The sequence below is a fragment of the Abramis brama genome, assembly GCF_963993115.1.
Source record: "Abramis brama genome assembly, chromosome: 3".
Classification (NCBI taxonomy): domain Eukaryota; kingdom Metazoa; phylum Chordata; class Actinopteri; order Cypriniformes; family Leuciscidae; genus Abramis; species Abramis brama.
In genome coordinates this window covers 30,622,527-30,650,369 of record NC_139965.1, presented here as the reverse complement: position 1 = coordinate 30,650,369, position 27,843 = coordinate 30,622,527, and the positions used below count along the sequence as shown (strand labels likewise).

The following is a 27,843-nucleotide window of genomic DNA, read 5'->3' as shown; positions in this document are numbered from 1 at the left end:
ACAGTGAATGACCACAGTAACCTCTTACACAATAAGAACAGCCACAGCTTTGACCCCGTATTTTATTTAGATCAAAATGTACATATACAACATAAAAGTAGACAACAATATAGTTTGCATCATAATCCAGACATTTCCATAGACATATCCATTGGTAACCTACATAAATTGTAGACACAAGAGCAACTAATCAATAAATCCGCTCTATTATTACTAACATTTGTAGCCAAGTTAGAATTTCGGGCATTGATGCAGATTCTGGCTTGACCCTAAAGAAAAGGTCTGTGAACTTTAACTTTCAAAGAATCATTAATATGTAACCTTATAATATAAACATCCTCTCAGAACAGTGTTTGTCATTATAATTCCAAATGTGGCACGAACAGAAACATAAATGGTAAGGATACATTCATTAACAATAATACAGTTTTTACAAGCAGGAGCGGAAGTCCAGTTAAATACAATTTTGTCAGTGTAGACTGTTGTAAGGCATTTTAAAGACTTCTGACTTTCTAGGATTCTGAGAGGCAGTGTTTTCCACAGATAAATGAAAAGTTAAATATTATCAGTAAGACAAAAAAACACATTGCCATCTGTAGCCTTTGAGCTATACCATATAAACAGAAGAGCGTACACCAAGTAACAGAAAGAGATGTAACCAAAAAACATTTGGGCCACAGTTTCACGATACAAAACCTAAATACTTAAAATGAATACATGTTTATATAGATATTTTTTCTCTTTATTTTGCATAAAAATTATTTGATTATCAAATGTGTATAAAAATCTACTTTGTAGACAGTGAAATATTCCAACACTGAAGAAGCGCCAGGTAAAGCACATGAAACAAAGGTTAAAAAAGAACAGCATTTGTATTCACTGCTATGTTCCATCCTTTTTGCTTGAATTTAGCAATAGAGTCCTATCATAGTATTTCACTTCAGTATGTAAATACTTGAGTTACACCAAATCATATTACTGTTTGTATAGACATTCCAAGGCCAAAAGCTATTCACCATCCTCTCCTACATTCTGTTCTTCTACAGTGATTGACACAGGATTAGAATTCTGTTTCGATGACGCAAGATCATCACAGAAACCTGCTGTGGTGGTCTGTCTGTAAGCTACAGGCTCAAAAAAAGGCTGCATGTTAACTGACAATCTACCAGCCCTCACTTTAATTTGAAGAGGATGCCTGTTAATGCCACTAATTTGTGGAATTTTCCACAAAAAAAAAGAAAAGAAAAATCCTTCATAACACCATTTAGCCATTCAATAAAACAATAATAAAACAAACCAATAAAAAAATTAAATAAAAATACTTTGAGCAGCATACACGTCATGTTTTTATCTACTGATTTGTTAAAACACGTAATCATTCACCTTTAATTTATTGGTGAGATTTTCTAGACAACCAGACAAATGAAGGAACTAAAGTATAGCTTACACCTGTGTTTATAGGTCTGTGCAAAATGTACATTTTTATTTTCCATCTGTAATTTATCTGAATCTCACTAAAAATCTCTCCTCCTCTTCTTGCAATATAGTGTGCTTTTACACTATCAGCATACGTATATATCCAGTTTTGTGTTTAGTAGAGGGCGCTTTCATTATATGAGTTGGGATAGGTAGGTCTGTGCCAGGGTCCATTGTAATCTGCAGTAGGGAGACTCAGCGTGCTGCTGCTCTTCTTGTTCTTGAGACCCCAGCTGAGGAATGATGGTTTTTTTGCTACCTTGCGAGACTTCGGGTTTTTATCATCCTCATCATGTGCCAGGCAGATCATGGAGTAGGTCTTCGACAGACCGCTGCAGTACGTAGCACTCTTGGTGGGCTTCAGAAACAAATGGAGAGAGAGAGAAAAAATTAAACCACCAACAACACTTATTCTGAATAAAACAGCATTTATTTGAAATATAAATATTTTGTGACACTATAAATGTCTTTACTGCCACATGTGATCAATTTAATTCATCCTTGATGAAGAAATATAAATCTCTTCTTTTTTTAAACCGTACTGACCCCTTTTGAACGGCAGTGTATTTATATTCATAACTATATTGTTGATATTAGCACATCTAAATAAATATTATTAAATATAATTCCTCCACCAATGGTAGGCAAAGAAAACCTTGAGAAAAAAGCAGTTACCATTGGCTGGCTGCTGCTATCCATCATGCTGACCACTCTGATGTTGACGCCCTCCTCATCCACATCCTTTAAAAGCTTCATAACGTCACTCACTCCCAGCCATTTGCACTCTGTGTCACCCACAGCAACAATGTAATCTCCTTCTCTCAGTCCCTCAGCCTGGTGATGAAGAGACAGTGGAGAGAAAAAGAAACAAAGGAAAAACAGGAGAAGGTCAGAGAAGTAAATCACATCCTGCAAGAGTGGCGCTTTGACACTTCAGATATTTATGGTATGAGTTTATCGGCACGACCACACTGCTGTTACCATAGAGATGAGCTCTGAGAGGACTCGTTCTTGTGCTCCAACGAAAATAAAGTGAGTTATTTGTGGGAGACACACAGCTGCTTGAGACAGCTTGAGACTCATATGGTCAAAAACAGGTGCAGTGGGCGTGGATATATGTGTGTTTTGTTTTCATTTAATTGCTGTGGTCAAAGATTAAATCTACGTCAGCTTCAAGGACATTCACATGTATAAAAGGAAGATTAATTGAAACAGGAAGTAAGTACCTCTTCTGATAATTGTCATGGCTATTAATTATTTATTTGCAATACAATGGAGGGGGGAGAAGTTTACAACAAGGAACACAAAAAAGGGTATGTTGACAAATGTCTCAGTTTCTTTTTGTCCATACAGTTGTACACAGTGGTGTCCACTGTTGTTTTGAACACCATTGTTCATTATATGGACAAAAAAGTTCTTAAAAATATCTTCTTTTGTGTTCAACAAGCATTATTGTGTTTGTGTTTGTGTCTGTGCGTGAACACTCACTGCTGCGGGACAAAGGGGATCGAGTGACTGTATCTGAACGGGCACATCTCCCTTCAGAGTGAATCCGAGGTCTCTGTCCTGCAGTCTCAGCCGGATGGTGCGCGGAGCTGACCATCTCTGCTTAGCGGAGAACACTGACAAAGGCCCCTGCACAACACAAATACAACAGCAATTCACTATAGCAACTCACCTAATTCAAACACACTCAGGGCGTTTGTAACTTTAGCCTGCCACCCTGGTTGTCCTTGGCTGTAAATCCAAACTGCTCACCATCCAAACATTTGGCTTACTGGCAGACTGACTTCACGCAGTATATGCGAATGGCTTTGCTCATATGGTTTAGAAGGTTTATTTAATATCATCATGAAAAGCACCGCCATCTGAGGTGATGTTCAGGTTGAAGCGTTTAAGGCAGTGGTTCTCAACCAGAGGGCACAAAAAGTTTTACTTCCAGGGGGGCCAAAAGAGCCTTCAAATTTAAATTTAGTTATATTAAAAATCTTAAAGGGTTAGTTCACCCAAAAATTACATTTCTGTCATTCATTACTCACCCTCATGTCGTTCAAAACCCGTAAGACCTTCGTTCATCTTCGGAACACAAATCCGTTTCTGACCCCACAAAGGCAGCAATGTTATTACCACTTTCAAGGCCCAGAAAGGTAGTAAAGACATCAGTAAAATACTCCATGTTACTACAGTGGTTCAACGTTACTGTTAGTTTCCTATGCTGCTGATGTAGTAAACAGAGTGCAGCACTTCCGAGTGCAGCACTTCCGGGCTAACACCACGACACATGCGTGTGATGCTGACGCAGGAGCTGGCCAATGGTGAGCTGGCGTTCTGCCATAGAACCTGGAAGCACTGCACTGTGTTTGCAGCGTAAAGAACGTCAGAGACTGACACAAACAAGAAGAAATTGTTATTTTTGTTTGTTTTTTGCGCACTGTAGTCACATGGAGTATTTTAACAATGTCTTTACTACCTTTCTGGGCTTTGAAAGTTGCAATGACGTTGCTGCCAATGGCTGGTTCAAAAACCTTTCAGATTTCATCAAAAATATATCTTAACTTGTGTTCCGAAGATGAACGAAGTTCTTACGGGTTTGGAATGACACGAGGGTGAGGAATGGCAGAAATTTCATTTTTGGGTGAACTAACCCTTTAACTGCAATGATAAAACACTAAAATAAAGATGTGTTATATTAATATTTTTTACCTTATTTGATTTTATTACAATAGAACTACCAGAGTTACATAGTGTATCAGCTTAGATAGGAGGGCCTCTCTGAGAAAAGGGGGGTATTTGAGTCAAAAAGTTTCAGAACCACTGGTTAAAGTGGTATATGGTTGACCCCTGTCTCAGAAAGGTCATCTGACTTGATTAAGGACTTGCAAAGCTTATATGTTAAACTGACCTCGCCATGTTCTACGGAAATGAAATTTCAAGTAAGGGGTAATTTAAAGTGCCCATGGTAACTGTTACAGGATCACAGCAGTGGTTCTTTGAACTCTCTGAAGGTCACTCAGACATCTGAAGGTGGTAAAACTCAAATATACGCTTCCATAAAACTAACCACATCATAAACTCTGCCTCCTTCACCTGAATTAGCCTGCTCCCCACAGCCAGAGGGAACGGAATATACGTCACTGTGGTTCTCGAATGTTCCAGTTCTGTACACCAGATTTACAATTCTAATATTCTAGCACAGAGTCAAAACGATTCTTCCAGTTTCACAGAATCTACTGCAGACGAAGACTGTTTGTTACAGAAATCAAACTCAAAATAAAGACAAACGGGTCAATGAAATAAAGTTAGGTTGTGAAGATTATCTTGAACAAAACGTGTAAGAATCAGAAACATTTGTTGGTCACAGAGCTTATTTTCTGCAATAATCCAAAATGCAATGGGAATTTTTTTTTTGAGGAAATCAGAGTGATGCTAACTTCTGGATTGACCTAAAATCATTGTAACACTCTATAACAAAATTATTTACGCAGAGATATACATTTGACAATTATATAAACTTAATTACTAATAAAAACAAAGGTTTTAGGAGGAATTAAGTTTTAAAAAAAAAGAACTGCACATCACCCCTCAACAAGTCATTCAATATGTGGTAGGTATCATTAATGTCTGTGGACAAATAGTGCAGGATGAGTTTTGTGCCAAAGTTAAATGCTTAGAGTTAGAAGTTTGTTCAAACCTCTGACACCAAATACGAGTAATAGTAATAGTATAAACAAGGTTGATTTGAGTTTTATAGAGTCATAGTTTCAGGATGTTATAACACTCAGAAATTCAGATTCAAACCAGGGTTATTCATATTAGTACTGTAAAAGGAGTATCATACTCTACAGACTGACCAAACAGATTCCCCAAAAATTCTAAAATATGCCTCAGCATCATCCTCAACTGGTTACAGTATTTTGGTTTTACAAAATAAATTAAAACCTCAGATTGTTGAGGTTATGGTCTGTTTGGCCAGTGTGTACAGGTCAATTAACATGGGTCTGTTCAACAGCACACATGCTCACATAAGACTAAATTATTATGTAAAACTATTCTGTGTACCAAGAAAGCTGCAAATTTGTACAAGCATTCCTGTGCTGTGAAAAGAGCTCGAACAGTTTTTGAGTAGAATTAGTAGCCCACATACCAGCCGATGGAATAGGTCTGTGACTTTCACCTTGATGGCAGCTGGAATCTCCATCTCAGCTTTCTTTTCCGTTTTAGCTAACAGAGAAGGAGTAAAACAATGTTACTGCATGTTTACAATGTCAACTGAACTTAGCACTTTTGTTCTCTACTGTAACATGCAGGTCGTGTTCTGAGAACACAGTTCAAAATGTGATGCTTCAGTGAAAACAAAACTTACTTTTTAGATTTAAAAACTACAGCAGAACTGTCAAAGTTTACATGAGCAAATAACATCAATCTCCAGTAATCCAATCATGTGATCAGGCGAGACAGAACATTTGTTTAAATTTGGAAGTAAAATGCATCGCAAATGAACCAGGACACAGAAAATGAATTCGTCATGGCATGACTGCTGAGCTAAATTAAAATAACACAATGCATCCATTTTGGATGCATTATACATTGAATTATGCTTTTAAAAAAGATGCTGCAGAATGTAACGTCATATTACGACCGTTGCAGTTTTTGCAAAATGTTTGCGTGCTCAAATTCTAGTGCAACCGTGGCTTAATACTGTATGTGGTCTGAGTGATCACATTGATTAAAACATTCTAAAACTGACTACTGTGTCTATCTCTGACTTACAGATAATATCTGGTGCAAGCATGTAGTCCGTGAACTCATCTTCCTTATCATTTTGGTCGAACTTGGTAAGAGAGCGTTTGAGGCTAGCTTGCAGAATGTCACTCAGGATGTCCAGTTTTTGCAGGTGTCGACAGCAAGAATGTGTGCGGATGGCCTCTTCGTGTCCCATGATGGAGCGCTGCAGATGAGCTTTACCTGAGCAAACAGACAGAAAATATTAGTTCAGTGTGCTAAAGTGGAATATCCCAATCATTTACACCTGACAGGTATGCATGTATGAGCTTCACACCTATTCTCCGTCTGTCGTCCTTATTCTTCAGGATGTCAAGGGGAGAACGTCCCTCTGGCATGGCATCGTATAGTTGTGACAGAGCCTTCTCTTGTTTGTCCTCATCATCACTAGGCATCACTACACATACAGACACATACATCATCAACATTTAAAAACGGCATTGTTTTGTTCAATACAACAGGATACAATCCTGTAAAGGCTATGTTAATTGTTGTGGCATTTACACATTCCATTATGCATTTACTCGGCCTGTTGAACCCAAATAAGCTCATTAATAGCCAAAACTGTCTTTTATGGAGACTTAAAAACACAAGAGAGGAAGAGAGGATGGAGGAGTGACTGTTTGAATAACAAAGAGAATGTTACATAATCCCATTAGTTCTGGCACAGTCCATCAGCACACTGTCAAAAGTAGCCGAGATACTGAACCTTCTCTGGCTTTCATCTGCCTCCCTCTTTACGTCCTCAAAAAAGCTCCCCAGAATAAAGTCCATTAAAGCACTGATACCTGAATCCTTCTTTACTCTCACAAGGAAAAGGAAACAGTTTCTATGAATGAGACACAAAGGTAACCTTTAAAGGTTCCAGTGGGCTGTCAGCCAAAGGGAGATGGCCAAGAGCTGTGATTGGCTGCTTAACTTACATTGGTGGTCAAGCAGAGCGGTGGAGACAAAGTAATGGGCCAGTGAGTTGTAGTGATTGGTCTTCAGATGGGACATGGTAGTCCAGAAAAAGGGCACGTTGTTCTTAATGGGGGTCTGGATCATGGACTGGTGAACTTGACTGTAGGTCTCCCCCACCTGAGAAAAGAAAGGAGAGAGGGGTAAATGTCACAACCACTCCAGACAGAGGAGTAACTGTAGGCTTTGGGAAAAGGCCTGCATACTGACAGGATCAATAGGTCATGCATTTATACATATGTAAAAATGTCCCTTCATAACGATGCCCCAAGGTTGAATTAAAACAGAAAGAATATCACAGCAAAACACAGCAAAACATTCGTGTTTTTGAAAAAAGCGTCTTATGCTCCATTTATTTGATTTAAATTTTTTTTTTAAAATTGTAAAATATTATTACAGTATAATATAACTTTTTTCTATTGCAATATTTATTCAAATGTAATTTATTCCTGTGATGGCAAAGCTGAATTTTCAGCGTCATTGCTCCAGTCTTCAGTGTCACATGATCCTTCAGAAATCATTCTAATATGATGATTTGGCGCACAAGAAATATTTTGTCTTATCAATGTAAAAAAAGTGCTGCTATTTTGGTTGAAACTAAATATTAAGGATTTCAAGATTTCAAATTTCAAAACAACAGCATTTGTTTGAAATAGAAATCCTTGGTATCTTTATACACCTTTACTATCTCTTTTGATAAATTTAATGCATCCTCACTAAATAAAAGTTAACTAATGCAAATAATTTTTAAAGCTAGTGAATTTAGGCATAACTACATTATAATGTACAAAATTCATTCTGAGATTTGCTAAAGATTACATTTAACAATGTTATGTGTGTTTTTTTTAAAACAAATAAGGGACCATTAGATGACAACAAAGCTAATCGAAATGTAAAAATAAGGAAAATGAGCATGCACAATTAAATATCCAATATCAACTAAGTAAATATTAAATAAATAAAAAACACTCCAATGTATTACAGATAGATCCACACTGTAATAGCACTGAATTCTTTAGTCTGAAAACATTTAACAAGTACCTTGGCAGCCTCTTGTGCCATTTTGAGCAGGCTGAAGAACTCATTTCGGATTCCTGGCAGAGTGATCAGCTCAAACATACACTCCTGCGCCTGTGCTAGCATCAGCCGGATCAGCATGCTCAGCATTGCAGGACTCATATCATAACTGGGAGTGTGTGTAAATGTCTCCTTAAGGAAGTGCAGCACACCTACAGCAGAACATTCAGAAACAAAACCGGACAGAATTCAACATTACATTCAACATTATATCTACACAAACCAGTCCCCTTATATTTGCCAGTCCACTGCAGCACAGCGTAAATTAAACAGAAAATTCTAGATCATTTCTTATTAAGCTTCCCAACATTATAGCTTATATAAAATAGCATTGTCATCCCTTTCATTTAATGATTTTGCAAACACAGAGATCTTAGAGATAAAAAAAGACTTGTAGGACAGTGTGTCAATCAATTTCTGTAATAAATCAAAGCAACAAAAGGGGAGAACGATCATATTTGGACTTTCTTTCCGGTGGAGATATACAAAACATTCTATGTGATGAAAGACAGCGGGGTTGGTTGTTTTGATAGCTTAAGAAAGCAAGCCAAATCTCTCTTTATGCTGCTGTTATTTTAAGGAGGTTAAAAACCAACACAAGCCACTGAGTTCCCATGAGCCTGTGACAGATCTGCTGTTGAGGGGGAAGAATTACGTCATGTTCACTCCACCTTAAAACACAATCAGAACCTGAATACACGTCTGTTCTCATGAGGCAGGAGTTCAACCATGGTTCATCATGGATAGTTTTGGATACCTTACCTTCTCACAAACTTATCTGCATATAAGAAGTGCATCTACTCAAAACCTCTCACCTGCAGATTTCTGGAAGGCAGCGATGGCGTCCTCGAGTCCAGCTTGTGTCTGTCTGTCGGCACGGGTGCCAATCTGGGAGTAGAGAGCTGCCATGTTGAAAAGCATGCTGGCTTTCTCCAGAGAGATGTTCTGCTGGCACACAGGCATGCCGGTAAAGGAGTCATACCTGCGTAGGCACAAAACAATGTGTGTTAAAACTCATGTGAGGCTTATTTTTTTTGTTTGGTTGCATATGTAGTGCTGTGTTAATAGGGATTGCATACTATATGTTTATTAACAGTTCTGTTAATTCTCTCCAGCTTTTTAACAATGACACCTTTTCTTTATTTATCCTGTCATCTCCCTTTGTCTCTAGGGTAATAAATGAAACAAAAACTGATGTATAAACATAGAAACAACAAAGGCAGCCTGACAGTCCAGTCAGACCAGTTGTGTGTTTCCTCTGAATGAGTTGGTTTGTTTACAGCTGATAGATACTGGTGTGGGCGAGATGCAACCTACCATGTGAAGAAAATGCCAAGCTGGCGTGTAGGGGAGAAAAATCGAGTCTCCAAGAAGGAAAGTTGACTGAAGTAGTTGGCAAGCAAATCCACACCAGAAGGATTACGACTGGGGGTCCGACAGGCCTGAAACACACACATTTACTTCAGGATCTTTGATAATACCGGTCTCATTGGTTAGTCTTGTGCATCTGTTTTTACTGATCAGATTTATGTTATCCTAAATTTCAGTTTCAACCAAGAATCGAACCTGGCACCTTTTACAGATGTTGTATTATACCTGTCTCAGGTCCATCAGGTCATCAATCTGATCCTGAAAGTTTGAGCCGTCTTCACTGTAGTGTTCCAGGATGAAGTCCTGTTCAAATAAAGCATTTTCATATCAATTCATTGATAATGTCAGCGCAAACACAAAAGGCCACACAGTCACGTATTCACAGGTCTGTTCTGCTTGTTAAACTTGTCTGAAAACTGATGTAACAATAACACTGTGTCATAGATTCACCTGCATTGCTATGTCATTACAGAGCTAAATTACAGGTTGAAAGCATCTGATTGATCCTTGTCTCTCAACAAACATCTCAACACCCACTTATTTATAAGATAACAAATGCCATGCATCAAACATCACTGTAGACTTTCAAAACAGCAATTAACATTTTATTGAGTCTTTGGCTTCCTTATTTATTACTCTGTGACCTACTTTCTGTTTTCACTAAGAAAAGCTTTGAGAATCATGAAAGCCACCTAACTCAACGCCTGATAACTGAGGTAAACATTGAGGGGTCGTCGTGAAAGAAACTGACCTTGAGAGGAACAGAGAAATCGACATCCTTTGTCTCCTTCAGTCCCAGAGGGATGAGAGGGATGCTGGCTGTCTCTCTGTAAAATGAATACAAAGAGAGAGTAGAAATTAAATTTAGAAAAACCAAAGGAGAACACTTTCAGTATTTCAGTAGGAAAAAATAAGGCTTTAAGGCTGACTCAGAAAGGCCAGACCCACTAATCTGTGTGTGACTCAGAACTGAGACATGCTTGTGTATGTGACCCCTTTCACACATTACAAATACTATGACGATTCTCTGCAAGTTTCAATCAGCTCTAAGACTGAAACAGCTGATACCCGAGTAAAGGATGGTTTACCATCACAAGCCTATTAACCTACTTGCGTCATAGAAAAATATTGACTATTAAAAAAAATTGACCTAAGAAAGAGGTGTCTATGTGTGAGTGGGTATGTCTGGTACATTTTGTCTGATCAAACTTTGTAAACTTCAGCACAATATAATTATATGCATGTTGTCATTGCATTAACTACAGTGCTTGCACTGGTGGGGCATTAGCTCAAAGCAGGCTGGGTGAAGACAGACTAGAGAACACATGAGTGTGAGCTGATGAGAGGCAGTCCTGGTCTGTCCTGATTGCATCTAGATGACAGATAACAGTGCAGCACCAGTGTGGTTCTGGGAAATGTTTGTGAGAAATATTGCCGGACCAGGGGAAATGACAGTAACTAAATTCTCTATGCCTAAAAAAACCCAACAAATCAGAATTTTAGTTAGACTGTAAGGACATTTATGATGTTATTAAATATTTATTTCAAATAAATGCTGTTCTTTTGAACTTTCTATTCAGAAAAATATATAAAAATAGAAAACAGTTTTTAAATTATAATATTTCACAACATTACTGTTTTTGTTGTATTTTCAATAAATTAAATGCAGCCTTTTAAAACATAAACAAAATCTTTCCAACTTTAAACTTTTGAACAGTAGTGTATGCTAAAAAAGTTTTAACACTGGAGTTACAAATTGATATTAATGTATTATGTAAAAAAACAATGAACAATTACATATTTATAAATAACCTAGATTAATAAATGCTGTATAATTTTTGTTCACTGTTATCTAATCCATTAACTAAGGTTACCAAAATGAACCTTGTTGTAAAATGTAACCAAGTAATTCAACACAAAAGGCAGGAGAAGATGTGTAGAAAGAAGTTTGTGTAATTCGGTCGTTCAAATTCTGGAACAGATTACTTGCAGGCCTAGATATAAGAACTCACTCTCAAACTGGAAACAAAGTTCATTTCAAACTCCTAGAGAATAGCAATAACATTTCCATGTTGCAAGTGTAGCACTGAATCACACATCACAACAACATGTTGACATCCGCCATTTTCTTCAGTGCACTATGTAATAAGAACTTCAAAGAACGCAAACCAGTCATGGTGCAGAGAACATTAACTGCAGTGATACACAGAGAACAGAAGACAGGTTTGTCTGTACACTCTTCAAGCCATGAGAAAAACAGACAGAGAGGGATAGAAGGGGGGTGCAGGGCATGAAAGAAATGAAAGAATGCAGTTCTGTACTTATACTGATACACACACACACAGTAAGCTGGAAGCCAGGTGCAAAAGAGAATGCCACATTGTGTGCAGCTACAGGAAGACCTTGTTCTGTTCGGTCTTCTGTGCATGAAACACCGGTGATAACACTGCACCAATGGGAATATTTCTTTTCTCAGACTCATCATATTCAGGAGGTGATAGGCTTTGTTTGTTTTACAGGACAAATAAAGCGGGTTTGTAGAAATTTGAAGAAACACATTTGCAGTGAGGAGGAAGAGAGTAACCGGAGATTCTGGAGAGAGAACGCAGGCTGGTATGCACAAGCCCTTCAAAGTCAAAAAGCACAACCACAAATATACTCAACAAATACAATGCCTGTCCAAAACGGACACACCTACTGCTTTATTACTGCTATTAGTACCATTTTAAAGCAGCAGTACAGTATTAAAAGTATGCAATGACACAAATGGAAGTATTGGAATCATGAAGGGACCAAAATCAAACGAACTGAAACTTTTAGTTTCTTCAGAGTCGCCACCTTTTGCCTTCTACCTATGTTGGGGTTCTTTAAACCAACGTCAGACACCTGGGATGCTTTTTAGATGGAATAAAAATTTAAACACTTGTTGGTAACTTGAATTTGGATTTAAGCATAATTTGAGCCAAACCCATCTGTTACAGGACAGATCACAGCATAGGAGATTTAAAAGATTATATTCATCGACAAAACAAATGTTAAGTTTAATTCAAAAGATCTAAGATTATGAGAAACATAAATTCAGTCAAACCTGTGCCTCTGTTAAACTGGGACAGTTCACCGAAAATTAAGACAAGAGATGATATTTTGATAAAAAAATTATTTTTTTTTTTTTTTTTTTGTTACACAAATGGTGTTGTTTTGGACCCTACTGAATTTTATTATAGGGATTAAAACATTTTTCAAAATATATATATTTTTGTGTTCAGCAGAAGAAAGAAAGTCATACAAGTTTGGAACAACATAAGGGTGAGTACATTTAAAAAAATAAAGGGTGGGTGGATTTTCATTTTTGAGTGAACTATCCCTTTAACACATACCACACTTTTACTTCAAAAAGAAAAAAAAGGGAGATTGTCTCTCATGTTTACAGCTTTAAAGCGAGTTATAATTACGGATGTAGGTCAAGGGTTCAGAATCCGGTGCAGATGTCTGCAGGAGGTTTTTCTGGTTTACTATGAACCCTTCAGGCACAGGGGATAAACACTCTTTCATTAGTGCTTGGCCTAAGAGGAACAAACCTCAGACTGTAAGCCTCAACATGTTATGAAGCTAATGCTGATGAAGAACTAGCAGGATTTCAGCTGAAAATATGTCTGAGCTTTCTTAGAGCAGAGAAAGAGGGTGAAGCAGGCCAAAGACACTCAAGGGTGCGTGTACGTGTACACACACTCTCACTCACAGTGGTCTGAGAGGCAAAAGAGGGCTTAGAGAGGATTTAAAGAGGACTAGAATCCAACTGTAACCAAGGAAACACACTCCAACCTACAAAATAAACAAAACATACACAGCATGATGGTCAAAAAAGCATGACTGCAGTGCCACTAATGAATCCTTTCATTTTGGCTGCAGGGTTTACTTTGTATGCCTAATGAAAGAAATCACTAAAACATCCTTGAATACAGAGAACATGTTTTCCTCTCTCTATTGCCATCTATCTGACGGTATGACCATTCTAAGCCAAAACATTTTTTCACATATGATGATTTTGACATAATTTGATGCCAGTAAGAGAATGTCAAACATGCTATAACTGTGATACCACGGAAAAGGAAGCAGAAACACAAAATTAAAAAGAAAACTTGAACACACTCCTGCACATCCTCTTCTGACACGTGAGAGGAGACATGTGGCATGTGTGTGAGAAAGGAGGATGAGCCTGAGGAATCACCAGAATCATCAACCTGTCAACCCACCTCTGCATAAACCTGTCTGACCAGTGTAGGATTACAAATTTAAGAATATGTTTTAGACCTGCTGATCCCACTTCCTTACATAACATCACATAAAAAACTAAGGTGAACTATACTGTATTGGGCATTCAAGGTGAACATGAGGGCATCCATTTACTGATTAGATTTAACAGTTTCCTTTGAAGGGGTTTTGTTAGTTTTTGATCTTTCTACTCTTACTATGTGTGAATGTTACATAGTCTTAGTTCTCGTGACCATGTGTTGTTTATACAATTTGGGGGGTACCATTATCTCAGTTGGGGGTAATTGCCTCTATTGTCTTTAGATGATTCGATTTAGTAGTCATCCCTAAGGCTGTGTGTAAGGTCAGCACCTTTAAGGACAGCCCACTGAAATGCCTATAAAGAAACCATGTAAAGTTACGTTAGTTAGATTTTGTTGGACGAATAACTTCTGTTTGAACGCGATCCCAACGTCTCCTGGTCTTGCTTTGAAGAAGAAAAAGTTTCCTACAATTGTTGTGTGGAGTGGAGTCTCTATCTATTGGAAATTTGATTAAATGTAAAGAAACTCAAAAAGATGTACCCGAATGACCAATGAACCTGCAGTCAATGTCTTGTCTTCTCTTTAAACTTCAGCCAAGTTTAGATTATTTCTCAACTATAAGGGTAGATAGCAATGGAGGGAGCATTTGGTAGCATAAGTAGAAGAGACCCTCCAATCAACCTTTTTCCTGAACACAGAAGCCTCCGTTACATTTCTGGTCTTCAGTGTTTCTAGCCAAATTAGCTACTTCTGAACACAAAAGAAGATATTTTGAAGAATATGGGTAACCAAACAGTTAATGGATCCCATTGACTTCCATAGTATGAAAAAAAAAATACTATGGAAGTCAATGGGGCCCAACTATCCCTTTAAGTGCTGCGAGACATAAAATGCATAACATGTTATGCTTTAATAAAATGCTTTGACATAAAATGCAAGGCATATATTCTTTATTTTAGATTTGCTGGTGCTCAAAACACATATTTTGCAGGAACTTCTTCAGTTTATTGCTGTTGTTGTGGCAGTCATGTGGCAGTGACTTAATACTTAAACAAACAGAATTTGCAATTGTATTTTCTTCACTATTGTGACGTATATCCGAGTGAAAAGGCTTCTCAAATAAGAAAAAAAAACTGGAAGGCCTTCTGACTGTGTAGCAGGAGCTCACAAAATTCCTTCTGAGATACAAGTCATAATCGCAGGAAATTTATGTGCATGCTTACATGGAATCTGTAGCCACAGAATTTCCAAAAAAGCTTTGCTGATTTCCACAATATTCAAACATCTATCCTCTATGACAGGGATAGGCAACTCCGGTCCTGGAGGGCCACTGTCCTGCAGAGTTTAGCTCCAACCCTAATTAAACACACCTGAACAAGGCAATCAGTGTTTTCAGGATTACTAGATAGATACAGGCAGGTGAGTTTTTATCAGGGCTGAAGCTAAACTCTGCAGGACAGTGGCCCTCCAGGACCGGAGTTGCCTATCCCTGCTCTATGACCTCCTAGATCAGTAGAGCAAATGTGATAATACAGGGCAGTGAGCAGGGATTTCAGCAGGGAGTCTGCTCTTATATCATTCTGCACACAGCCCTTACATTACTGTAATTCATCAGGGCTCTGTGTGTCCAGATAAACTGGACATGTGCGTGAGTAGAACTTGTGCATCCTTTTCTCTAGAATGGATCTTAATCTGCCTTGAGTAAGTTCTCACTGTATCTTTCTTCATCCTAATCAGTGCTATGTGTGCGTGTACTTACTGTACGTTCTGATAAACTTCCACAGAGCTGTTGAGTCCTTCCAGCTCTTCCATAAGAAGCTGTAGATCTGAGTTGACATAACTCAACTCCAGCACCACCTGCTCCCGGACCTTATTATTGGACGTCGCCCTTGAGAAAGAGAAAGAGAGGGGGAGAGAGAGGATAAGCAGAGGTCATATCTACAGTAACACACAACACTGCACCATTCGCACAATTTCACAAGGTCTCTGGTTTGAAATGTCCTGCTAGTTCAACATCTGCAGTACAGAAGGGAGAAGCTGATAAGAATGTAGATTTTGTTATTTTGTGTGCTTACTGGCACATGATAGAAATAAGTGGCAAGTGTGCAGTACAGCCATGCTTGTCAAAGAAAAGCTTTAGAATTAAACCACACAGTCCTGATCAAACACTCACTAAATAGGAAAAAGAGATATGCCTGACTAAAACCAATAAAACACCACATTATAGAGAGACAGACGAACATTTGCATAGCAGCCCTGTTTCATCTGTGACTTCTATTCTAAAATTATGTCAATGGGAGGAGGTGAGGTGAGGCCAGGTTGGACTGGAGACTTGAGCTCTTATTATTCACACAGGCAACATCACACACGGTTGTAAAATAGAAGAAATAACATACCTTGTGTTTCTAACAAACACACTCAGAGGAAAAAAAGACTACCAAGACACCTTTATTACATGTACGTACTACTACTACTAACAGGATGTTCTTTCATTTTTAAGTAAATATAACTCTTATGAGTCATGTTTTCCATTGTTTAATACCCAACACCTCCCTCACTGATGAGATCGCATCAACCTGAGTGAGAAATTAACCTCTCTCTGCTTTTCACATCTTCTGTTATATATAATGCAGTGGTTTACTAAAAAAAATAAAGATAATAATACACGTCTTAAAGTCCTCATGAGGTAGCCTATATACAATATTATTCTGTACACAAACGCAAAAGCTCATTGGCAGGGCGGGATGTTACAAAATTAGCACTCAATGAAACCGGTTGGGCATGTAGGCTCACTCAAACACACAAGAATGTGGATTACAGCCACTTAGATCAGAAAGATAGGTACCTATAGATAGGTTTCTCAACGCCACGACGCGTAGAGAGAGAGAGAGAGAGAGAGAGAGAGAGAGAGAGAGAGAGAGAGAGAGAGAGAGAGAGAGAGAGAGAGAGAGAGAGAGAGAGAGAGAGAGAGAGAGAGAGAGAGAGAGAGAGAGAGAGAGAGAGAGAGAGAGAGAGAGAGAGAGAGAGAGAGAATTGGCATGTGGGGGAAGGGAGTTTAATAAAAGCAGATGACATCCTTACAATCAATCTATTATGTGGTCCCTTCTCCCATGAACCACTAACCTCTGAGACCCATGAATGAGAGAACATTCCAGATCACCTCTGAACATAGAGCAGCTATGAATGGAAGGTAAAGAGACTAAGCAAGAATCCACACCCCATCCCAATAATAATGAGCTCAAGCAAAGAAAAACACTCAGACATCCGGCTCTATTGAAGGGCTATAAAACTGACTCATGAATATCATTAAAATACATACAATCTTTAGATCTGACTCACACATTAAACACAGAAGTAATTAGGGTAGAGTGTTTCACTGAGTTGTCGTCAGCAGAAGCCTGAGGATCTCTCTGTCATGTCTGTGTACGTGCCTGCGTGGACGTGTAAAACAGGCTGACAGAAGGCCTCAGGGCCATTTGCACACCCATCAAAGCATTGCAATGACCTCACTAGTGTACCTGTCACAACCGTCACCTGTTGACTAGTGGGAATTTGACTAGATCTAGAAACATTCCTTCGAGATTAAAAGCACCAAACTGCTTTATGCCTTGTATCTGCTTGGATCCAGCCCTGTTTCAGTCAGCCAGCTCACAATATCCATCCAAACGCCAGCCAATCTCAAGATGACAATAATGACAACATATCATCAACCCACAGAGAGTAAAACAAGGGAGACTCACTTATAATTTCTTAGTCAAAAGAGCTTGTCCAAACTGTATTGTTCTATTAAGATTTAAACCCACTTTGATGTCAATGCCAATCAAATGCTCTGCTCCAAGGACCAACCCAGCAGCAGGTGTGTCCTTCAAAACCATGGAGACAACAGACACACTTAACGTCCCCATGGCGACCGGTTTGTGCAATGTTACAGTGTGTGCTTATCGTACAGGGAAAAACACTGGGATCTTTTGAGAGAGGTAATGTAATGTATCAGCTGTGGTTTTCACAACAAGATGCAACAGCAGTTCTGTAAACTTCACAAATATCTGTCCTTTCTGAATGAGCGTGGGTGTTCACTGAAAAGATGGCAGTGCTTCTCATCGGCTCACATTTCATTTAAATAAATGCTTCCTTGAACAGAACTGATAGAAATCTGACAGACAGTCTAGCTCTGGCCAGTTACAATCAGGCAAATTATGTCCTACAATCAAACCAAAGTACAATCAGAACTTTCGTGTCCTGACACAATTTGCATCAACAGTTACTGTTCAAACTTTTGATCAGTTTTTTTTTTTAAAGAAATTATTAATTTCATTCAGCAAGAACACATTAAATTCAAAAGTGACTGTAAAGACATTTAAATTGTTACAAAATAAATCTGGTTCAAATAAAATGCTGTTCTTTTTTCAAAAAAATATATTAGTAGCACTGTTTTTAACATTGAATAAAATAATAATAGCAATAATAAATGTTTCTTGAGCAGCAAATCAGCATATTAGAATGATTTCTGAAGGATCATGTGACACTGAAGACTGGAGTAATGATGCTGAAAATTGACATCACAGGAATAAATTACATTTGAACATAATAAAATAGAAACACTTGAATTTTATTAACATTTCACATTCAGTCTTTTACTGTACTTTTACTTTTTGAACAAAAAAAAATGCAGCCTTTGTGAGCATAGGAGTCTTCTTTCAAAAATTATCAAAAAAAACCTCTATGTAACTAAATAAACAGTTATTTTGAGGTAATGGCATTCTGTTTACTGCACATCATAAAAGTGTGTGCCAACAAATTTATGACTGCTCAACAGTGACACATTGATACATTACACATTGTTAACAATTATAATGTTTTGTCAATAAGCCAAACCAATTGAAGAAAGTGAATGTACTCAATTAAAAAAATATATGTTATATTATTCATTTTAACAAATGCCAATTTAAAATGACCATTTTTGGTTTAGGTTTTCAGCCCAGTAGGCCCAGAATTTTCAGTTTCCAAATTCTAATTCACAATGATTCATTTTAGAAACACCAATGCCATTAACATTCTGTGAACTGATGTGTTCTTTTGTATGAAAACATTCTTCCTTGATGCCATATTAGCGTGCTGCAAAACACCAGAAAGGTGACACTAAAAAATGATTTGCATGATACTTTGCATTTTTAGTTAGACAGTTTTTTCCTCTCTCGTCTGGTTCAGCTATAGTAGTACACATGGCTGACCAGCGGTTAACATTCAAATCAGTGCCAGCATTTCATAGTTGATAGCTGGCTGCTAGAATGTTCGAAAAAGGACTTTGCATGGTAAATATATCTAAAAAAAAAAATACTTAAAAAAAAAACTGATCTAAGCAAAGCAAGTTTTTTTTAAGAGATTAAAGAGGAAAATATTACTTCACCTCTGGCAAAATGGGCTTTCAATAAAACGTGGCTGCCTATACAGTAGAAAGTTGAAAAGATTTTTGAAATTGGTGCTACCTGACTAGAGAAAACCTTCCCTTTTGCAAAATAGTTAGGAAAACTTAAACACCCACAATGCACTCGCATGTTGCCGTCCAAGGCCACTCCCACCAGTCTGCTATGGATATGCTTGACCAGGGTCAAAAACCGCCTTGCTTTTTTAACTTTTAGTCATGATGGTGTTGAAGGGGGGATTAAAGAAACCGTCATTCTGTCAGTTCCGCCCCAAAAGCAAGATGTTGTCGCGTACAGGTAAGAAAGCTGTGGCCACAGTGTTCCGTTTTTACCATAATGCTGTTTAAAGAGTAGATATACTACTATACAATGATACAATTTTCAGTGATAAACCTACCCTTACAACTGTTTTGTTAATAACTCTGTCAATCCGACTGTCCGAAGGAAGGGATACAAAAATGCGGAAGTATAATCTGCATTTTTCACGAAAACCCTGGAGCAAACGCATCATCCGGCAGACTTTTGCGGACACTTTAAGGTTTCAGGTTTCAATGTCCTAGTTCTAGGCTCCATTGGTATCTATCAGGACTGAAAAATCTCACATATAGCATATATTCCCAGCCTCTTTAGTCATCAGCTTTAACAAAGGCACAATGTTACTGTGTCTATCATCAACTACAAATCTAAAGGTAAAAATGCTAAAGGCACACCTGACAGGTGAGATGAGAGTGCAGATGAGCTCCAAACACTGGCTTTTGCACACATACAAACGACAGGTTAGCAGCAAGGCTTCTGACTGAAACCTCACCTCAAAAAGAGCAAAGGATTCCTCCAAAACAGGGAAATTATTTACTTGACAGAGCCCAAGATCTAAATAATTTTAATTCATTATTTACAAAAATTGTAAACAGAACAGAACTTTATTTAAAAGAAAAACTTTTGTCAATGATTGAAACATTATTGGGTTATTTTGGGAAAGATGTCCTGCATTTGTTCCACCCACATGCCCGTAGACAAACATCATAGTGAGGGTGGTAGATGAGCGCTTGCCCTTGTGTTTGTGTCCACACATAAGTGTGCTTGACTTACTTGAGAAGGTTCTCTGCTCCAGCTCTCATCCTCATCTGTTTGATGATTTGCTGGTTGAGAAGCGCTCTTTTATTCTGCAGTTTACTGCGGCCAGTCTGAGCAAATGGATTACATCCCTGTCAGAGAAAGAGATGGAGAGAAAAAGATTAACAACAACTTACATGGCTCTTGGGGCGAGGACTCCCTATTGACAGCTAATATAAAATGAATTTATTGGCTGTTTTTATACACTGTGAATATTTCACAGTCTTATAAACCACAACTGCAATGCATTCCATAATTCCTATAAAAGATAAACACACAAGCACATGCTAGCTGACTCATACACCTTGTCATGTCAGTAAGGTGTGGCATACACAGTACATGCTGTAAGGAGATCAATTTCCTACCCAGACATGCCTATAGAGAGTATCTATCTGTCATAAATGTGATAGCTGAGGGAGGAGGTCTGATTTATAGGAGGCTGGTATCAGTCTAGATGGATAAAAACACAAACTGGTTACTGCTCTTATCGTGACAAACATTCTATGAGATCCTACTGTGAAAATGTAATGTCTTTCTGAAAATACATAAACTAGCTATGACTGAGCACAGGAAAGAGCACCACCTTTCAATGGTGAAGTGATCTAACTTTTTATTTCATTATAGCCCAGTCCTAATGTATTAAGTTATACAAAACTGACTGACCGCTTGATGCATAGCTACTGATACTGACTGCTGTTTGTGTGAACAGCAGATATAGTTTATTTCAATCTTACGGTAATTTATGGTAGTTTAATGTTTAAAAGCGGCTACTGACATTCACACAGTCACTGTTTAGGATCGACAACTATACTAAAAGTGTGGTCACATTTTCCATTGTTAGCAAAATGTCACGTTCATAATCCAGTACCTTCAATAGAAATCTATGTGATCAGGAATTTCGAGTGAGGGCGAAAAATTTCCCAGCATAGATTTCACATCGGGTTCAAGTGGGTCATATGAAGTAGCCATGGAATGCTGTTTGGTTTGAAGGTGACCTCTGTTGAGTGGAGCTTCATGCATTGCTATACTATTAGAAATGGACAATGGACTGTTTGCTCACAAAATTTCACCCAAATCTCACTAATGTGACTCTTGAATTATGTTACAAAAACAGGTTGAATACCATCTGTAACCAAAGTCAATACCATTTTCTATTATTGTCATTATCTGAAAGTCTTATTTGACCATTTTTTTAATAATGATTACTATCGAGGTTTATCTATCAAATCTTAATTAGCAGACTTTGGCGTTACAATGCTTTATTTATAAGTGCAGATGAGTACAGCTCTGGTGGAAGAGAGACATTAAATGCATCTAAAAGTGTCAGATAACACACAGCTCATATCTCCGTCTCTACGAGTTACCAAAACCCCAAATGAAAAAAAAGAAAGAAAAAAAGAAAGCGCAACACACGTGAGATACGAACATGTGCAGTGCAGGCGTGCCTCTCGTATTGCATGACATGACAGACTAGCTGCCCCGTGAGGATTTGTTCGCACAATATAGGTTGGCCGAAATGCACAGGAAATTTAAGCTAGTCAATTTAATTATATAATTTGGTTGTCACATCTGACTAAATGTGAATGTAGCAACCTCAAACAAGAAAACCATAGTCTGCTGCAGTGTAAACGCTGTCTCTCAATAAATGCAACAGTGGTTGTCAAAGGGACCAGAGACGTGACCTCTGCACATTCTAGAATACTGACCAGGGCAATGTTTAGCGAAGCAGATCCAAAGAGCTGCCAGCACAACTGCGTTACACAATCACACAGCAATTACCCTGGACTAACAGTGCAGGCAGAGCAGAAACAAGGACCTAATCAACCAGGGCACAAATGAGACAGAAAACAGGGCCTCAACTGAGTTGTATAAGTGTTCAACATTTTGCAACTGTTATATATGGTGGGGTACCCGCACATATATGAGACTACGGTAACAAATGTTAATTTCTATTCTCAGCCTTGAGAATAGCCAATGACTATTCTGTCTCAAAGTTGGACTACACAGTAAACATTAAAGAATTAGGCAACAGGGAGTATACCATTCTGATGATTTTTTTCATTTTAGTTTAAGACGCACTCTTTCCTTCTTACTCATAGCTGATCGGTCACTTTACGTAATGCTATGAGATGTTCAGAAGCCATGTTATACTAATCCTAAATCACAGAACAGCTTCTCTTGCCTATGCCAGGACATGAGATGGGAGCATCTGTGTTTCATTAATGTTTGTGGTTTGGCTATCCACTGTCACTGGGCAGATGCAACACTAATAGGAGAAAACTGGGGGGAAAAATGCTGAATCTGCGATTCAGTTTCTCTAAGCAGTGCAGCCCAAGCAGGATCAGCTCAGGAGGAAATGGACCAAAACCACATCACCGGTCTGAACCAGCTCCCACCTGGTAACAGCCTGAAACCTTCTCGCTGCAGACGGCGACCACACTCATTTTCAAAAATTCATGTAATAAATGAAAATGAGAACATAGGAAATGTACTAAACAAACAAAAAACTGCATTTCCTCTAAAATCCAATCAGCTTTGCATTACCTAACCATATCTGCCCACACTGATTCAGAAAACCCAGTCTGTGATCCATTTAGCTTTTTTTTTTACTTCCCATTCGTGTGAAAGCGCCTTCAGACAAACATTCAGAGAGAAACTGTAGAAACCAGTCACTATGCAGGCCAGTTTTACATCAACCACTTTAATATCAATAAGAAGCCCTGAACAACAAAGCCCAATTGATACACTCTCAACACAAAGAGAGGTGAGCTCAACAGAGTTACACAATTTAACAATAGACCTCTTCAGCTGCCATTCACATTAACAAAACTAAATTCCATCCAGAGTCTATGATAAATGTCAGAAACCTGTCAAACATTAGGCTACTCTTCCAAAAGTCAACAAACACATATAGATGTACACACAAGATAATCAGAAGTATTGATATGTGTGAAGAGTAATATCGAATACTGTATAGGCCGCTGTCGGTAGCCTAAAAGAGGCCTAGAAATAGGGTTTCGTTCCACCAAGTGGAGCACTAATTTTTCTTTTGCTCAATATGTTCTACGTTAATAAAAGGTATCCAAGCAAAAAGTTCTCCACGCATTATCCTGCAGTTAATGAGAAATTGTAATTTATTGGCGCACTATATTGACTGCGTATTGAGACATATAAAACTGTTGAGCTAGATTTTCAACCAATCAGCATCGAAAATGTAAGTAGGTCACAGCCGAAATCAAGCCAATATCACTACGCACATGTAAACACGGAGGAGGACGTAAGCAGCGCATCTTCATCTGATAGCGGCGATCAAGCTCGATTAACACCCGTAAAGTGTATTCTTCATGTCGGAAAAGATGGTGGGAAAGGTCTGCAGCCCTTTACTGAAGTCCGATGGGAAAAAATCAAGCATAGGAATGGCTCAAAACGTCGGACACTACGGAGCTAACGTTAGCTATTGCTAATAAACATGTTGCCCTCCTGGACAAACCGGTCTCTGATGTCCCAACAACTACGGGTTTCACCTGGCCTGCTATCGGCGTTTTATAGACGCTTGACTTGTGTACATGTGCGTGATGGGTAGATTTAGGGGTCGGGTTAGTGCGTGTGTGTGTGTGTGTGAAAGAGAGAGAGAGAGAGAGAGAGAGAGAGAGAGAGAGAGAGAGATAGGCCGCTGTCGGTAGCCTAAAAGAGGCCTAGAAATAGTGTTTCGTTCCACCAAGTGGGGCACTACTTACTTTTTTAACATCAGAAATATATAGAGATTCCTTAGGAAAAAGTTCTCCACACACAACCTTGCAGTTTTTGAGAAAAATTATGCTAAAGGTGCCCATTTTGAAAAAAAGGGAAAACATAGGGAATTTTGCACTTTCAAACCTGTTTATCATATAAACCCAAAAATGCCGAATTACCACTTGAAGTACAAAATAAACCAGTTTGAAATGTGTGATATACCTGAATCTATAGGGACAGTCAACATGATACGATTATCAAGAAAACTTCTACTGTAGCATTAACATCCCAATTACTTCTCATTATGTTGTTCCAATTCAAAGGTAATATTTGAGGTAAAATCTGAATAACAAATAGAATTAAGCCAAAATATAATAAGAGCTGCCAACTCGCATGCATTCACCATGAGACACACGCAATTGACACTTTTCACACGCTCTCACGCCACACATCCATTTTATCACGCACAGAAAAATCGCGAAGCAAAGAGGACACGGAGACCAACAGACTTGACAGAGCAGGTTAGTTATGATATGAAAAAATCTCAGCTCTCAGATTCTGTCAATTTTATTACGAAATTCAAACAATAAATACCGTTTTGGTGTTTGTAATTGATCCCTAGCGGCACGTGACCCGATCATCTCTACTAGCTAATAGTAAATAAACACGAATGAACAATGTTGAAAGAAACAGTACAGCTTACCGAAATGTATATTCTTCATACATAATATCGATCAATCAATCAAACAAAGGGGTCAATAAAACAGCTGGAGAACAATTATGTCACATAACATTTACCTCAGGAAAGCCATTTAATGACCATAATATAGGCACGTTAGTTGGCTAGAAAAAGAGCTATATGAGAGTATTTTGCTAAATATGTGTACTAACATATAAAATATAATAAAAAACGCATTATATTTAATTTGAGTTATTTTTAACCTTAAATAATACTACCAGAGCTGATAGGGCTGTATGTAGCCTATGTATTTTTTTTTTCTTGAGAAAAATGAACGCCTATCTTGTGTACCTAATATTTATTCAAATGAGTCAATATTAAATCAAATCACAAGAATTGAATTGAAATCGTGAAATTTGTTTCAAGAAATCTGTAAAAAAAAAACTAGCTTACCAGAAATTGTACCATATAAACAACATTGTAACATGTTGTCACTAAACCTAATACAATTCAGTTTAGTTACTAAAATGTTTTGACAATCACAATACACTTATTGTGATGCACGTTTTTTTTTGCAAACCCCCCCCCCCCCCCCAAAGTATACAAAAAAAAAAACACTTTTAAAAATAACAAATTTAATGGTGAATTGTTAATTTGCATTCACGAGCAGTAACTGCACTACATGTACATATTCACAGGAATGATAATTGTAAACAAGATTTAATTTTGATTTATTTATTTACCTACCCACCTCTCTCTCTCTCTCTCTCTCTCTCACACACACTAACCCGACCCCTAAATCTACCCATCACGCACATGTACACAAGTCAAGCGTCTATAAAACGCCGATAGCAGGCCAGGTGAAACCCGTAGTTGTTGGGACATCAGAGACCGGTTTGGCCAGGAGGGCAACATGTTTATTAGCAATAGCTAACGTTAGCTCCGTAGTGTCCGACGTTTTGAGCCATTCCTATGCACATTGCTTGATTTTTTTTTTCCCATCGGACTTCAGTAAAGGGCTGCAGACCTTTCCCACCATCTTTTCCCACATGAAGAATACACTTTACGGGTGTTAATCGAGCTTGATCGCCGCTATCAGATGAAGATGCGCTGCTTACGTCCTCCTCCGTGTTTACATGTGCGTAGTGATATTGGCTTGATTTCGGCTGTGACCTACTTACATTTTCGATGCTGATTGGTTGAAAATCTAGCTCAACAGTTTTATATGTCTCAATACGCAGTCAATATAGTGCGCCAATAAATTACAATTTCTCATTAACTGCAGGATAATGCGTGGAGAACTTTTTGCTTGGATACCTTTTATTAACGTTGAACATATTGAGCAAAAGAAAAATTAGTGCTCCACTTGGTGGAACGAAACTGAACGATACAGCTCACGTACAGCGGCCTAGTAGTCACTCAATGGTTGATTTACAAACACACTGAGACAATTTCCCCATGATCACTGCAGAACCTGAATTTAAAGAAATCAAAGTTGTCCAAATAAAAAGACAAGAAAATGCCAAAAACAACTCTTTACACAACTTGCTTACAAATAATTCACAATAAATAACCACCATTTCCCCCAAAATATGATAGTTCTGCAAAATCATGACATATAATATGGGATTGTCTTCGGTCATGTTTACATTTATGACAGTGGTTCCTAATTAGAGACTCTATAAATGTGTATTGACTCTATAATAATTGATAACGAAAATAATCAACAATAAATTTTATTATAAATTAAACTTCAAAGACTTCATTGAACGAGTGCAACTGAATAGCAATGCAATTAGTTCAAAAAACATAGGCTACATTTTTCTAAATATTTCTTGTTAGGCATTAACTGCAAGTATAAAAAAAAGTATATATCTATATATTTTTGATAAGAGCAGTAACTCTGAATGTATTATTGTTATGGAGTAAAAATGTAATGCATTCAGATGAGTGAGATGTGTTCCTCCCTCATAACAGTTTCAGTTTTTCTTAAATAGCCTACATTCACTACGTTTCATTGCCTTCAAATGGTACATTGTTTGAAGCACAAAACTGGGCAGGATATAGAATAACAATTTTTGTAAATAATGAATTAAAATTACTTAGATAAAAAAATAATGCCAACTAGTAACTAATTAATTATCAAAACAATCATAGTTGCAGGCCCTCCTAATAACTATTTATTGCAGTAACACTACCTGGAGTATGATTTTAGCATGTTTTTTTTTGTTGTTTTTTTTTGTAAGGGACATTGATATCAAAATAATAATTAAGAAACCAAACGAATATGGTGACTAAGGTGAATAAAATACAGAAATCAGTAGTAATCCTTCAAATAAAAAGTGATATACATGGTTAATTGTTTCTGAGTCTAAACTGTCTTCGCTTGGCATTGTTTTGTTTGGGCAGCAGAGCAGATGTGTGTTCATCTCCAATAGATCCTGTTACAAACACCTTATGATGAAGAAAGGAGGCTAAGTGCCTCGTCCTTCACTTATTATCTACACTTCACGTCTTACAACTCATGAAAGAACATCAAAATAAGTCACGAATCTTTTCAAAATGACACTAGAAAACTGCAGTGATGCTACATACATCTGACCGTGACAAATAAAAGGTCTTGAGGAATTTAACGTCAGCCACGGAACCTTCGAGAAAAACAGAAATGAAACTTCGAGTCTCTCTTACCTTTTTGAAGTAGCCATTCTCCACCGGTCCGTTGGTCTTGCACCCATTGGGAATAAGAGTGTCCGACATTTCTGAATTCTCAACCGATGGCCTCGATGAAATTCAGAAAGCAGAAGTCGTAAGATGTTCCTGCAGCTCAACAGGTGTGTGTCTCCAATGAGATCTCAGATATCTATTGATGCTCCACTGTTGTCCAAACTCTCCTAATCACATTCAGCATTCGCTATTTGCTGCACTTCCCCGTCCC

General features: G+C 37.9%; 1 protein-coding gene across 2 annotated transcripts; it reads right to left on the bottom strand.

Annotated features, from left to right (window-relative positions):
- Window positions 1-26: 26 nt before the first annotated feature.
- rhpn2 (rhophilin, Rho GTPase binding protein 2) lies at window positions 27-27,843 on the bottom strand. Of its 2 annotated transcripts, none has more exons than XM_084109221.1 (15): window positions 27,597-27,843; window positions 20,474-20,589; window positions 15,721-15,849; window positions 10,418-10,493; window positions 9,892-9,969; window positions 9,613-9,737; window positions 9,111-9,277; window positions 8,260-8,447; window positions 7,182-7,338; window positions 6,536-6,655; window positions 6,247-6,441; window positions 5,621-5,697; window positions 2,965-3,111; window positions 2,152-2,310; window positions 27-1,834 (listed from the first exon to the last, which is right to left on the bottom strand). In XM_084109221.1, the coding sequence occupies exons 1-15, from the start codon at window positions 27,663-27,665 to the stop codon at window positions 1,592-1,594; spliced, it is 2,046 nt and encodes a 681-aa protein (XP_083965347.1). In that variant the 5' UTR covers window positions 27,666-27,843; the 3' UTR covers window positions 27-1,591. The 2 variants fall into 2 exon arrangements, with proteins under 2 accessions (XP_083965347.1, XP_083965348.1); XM_084109222.1 differs by having other exon boundaries at window positions 51-1,834; window positions 5,651-5,697.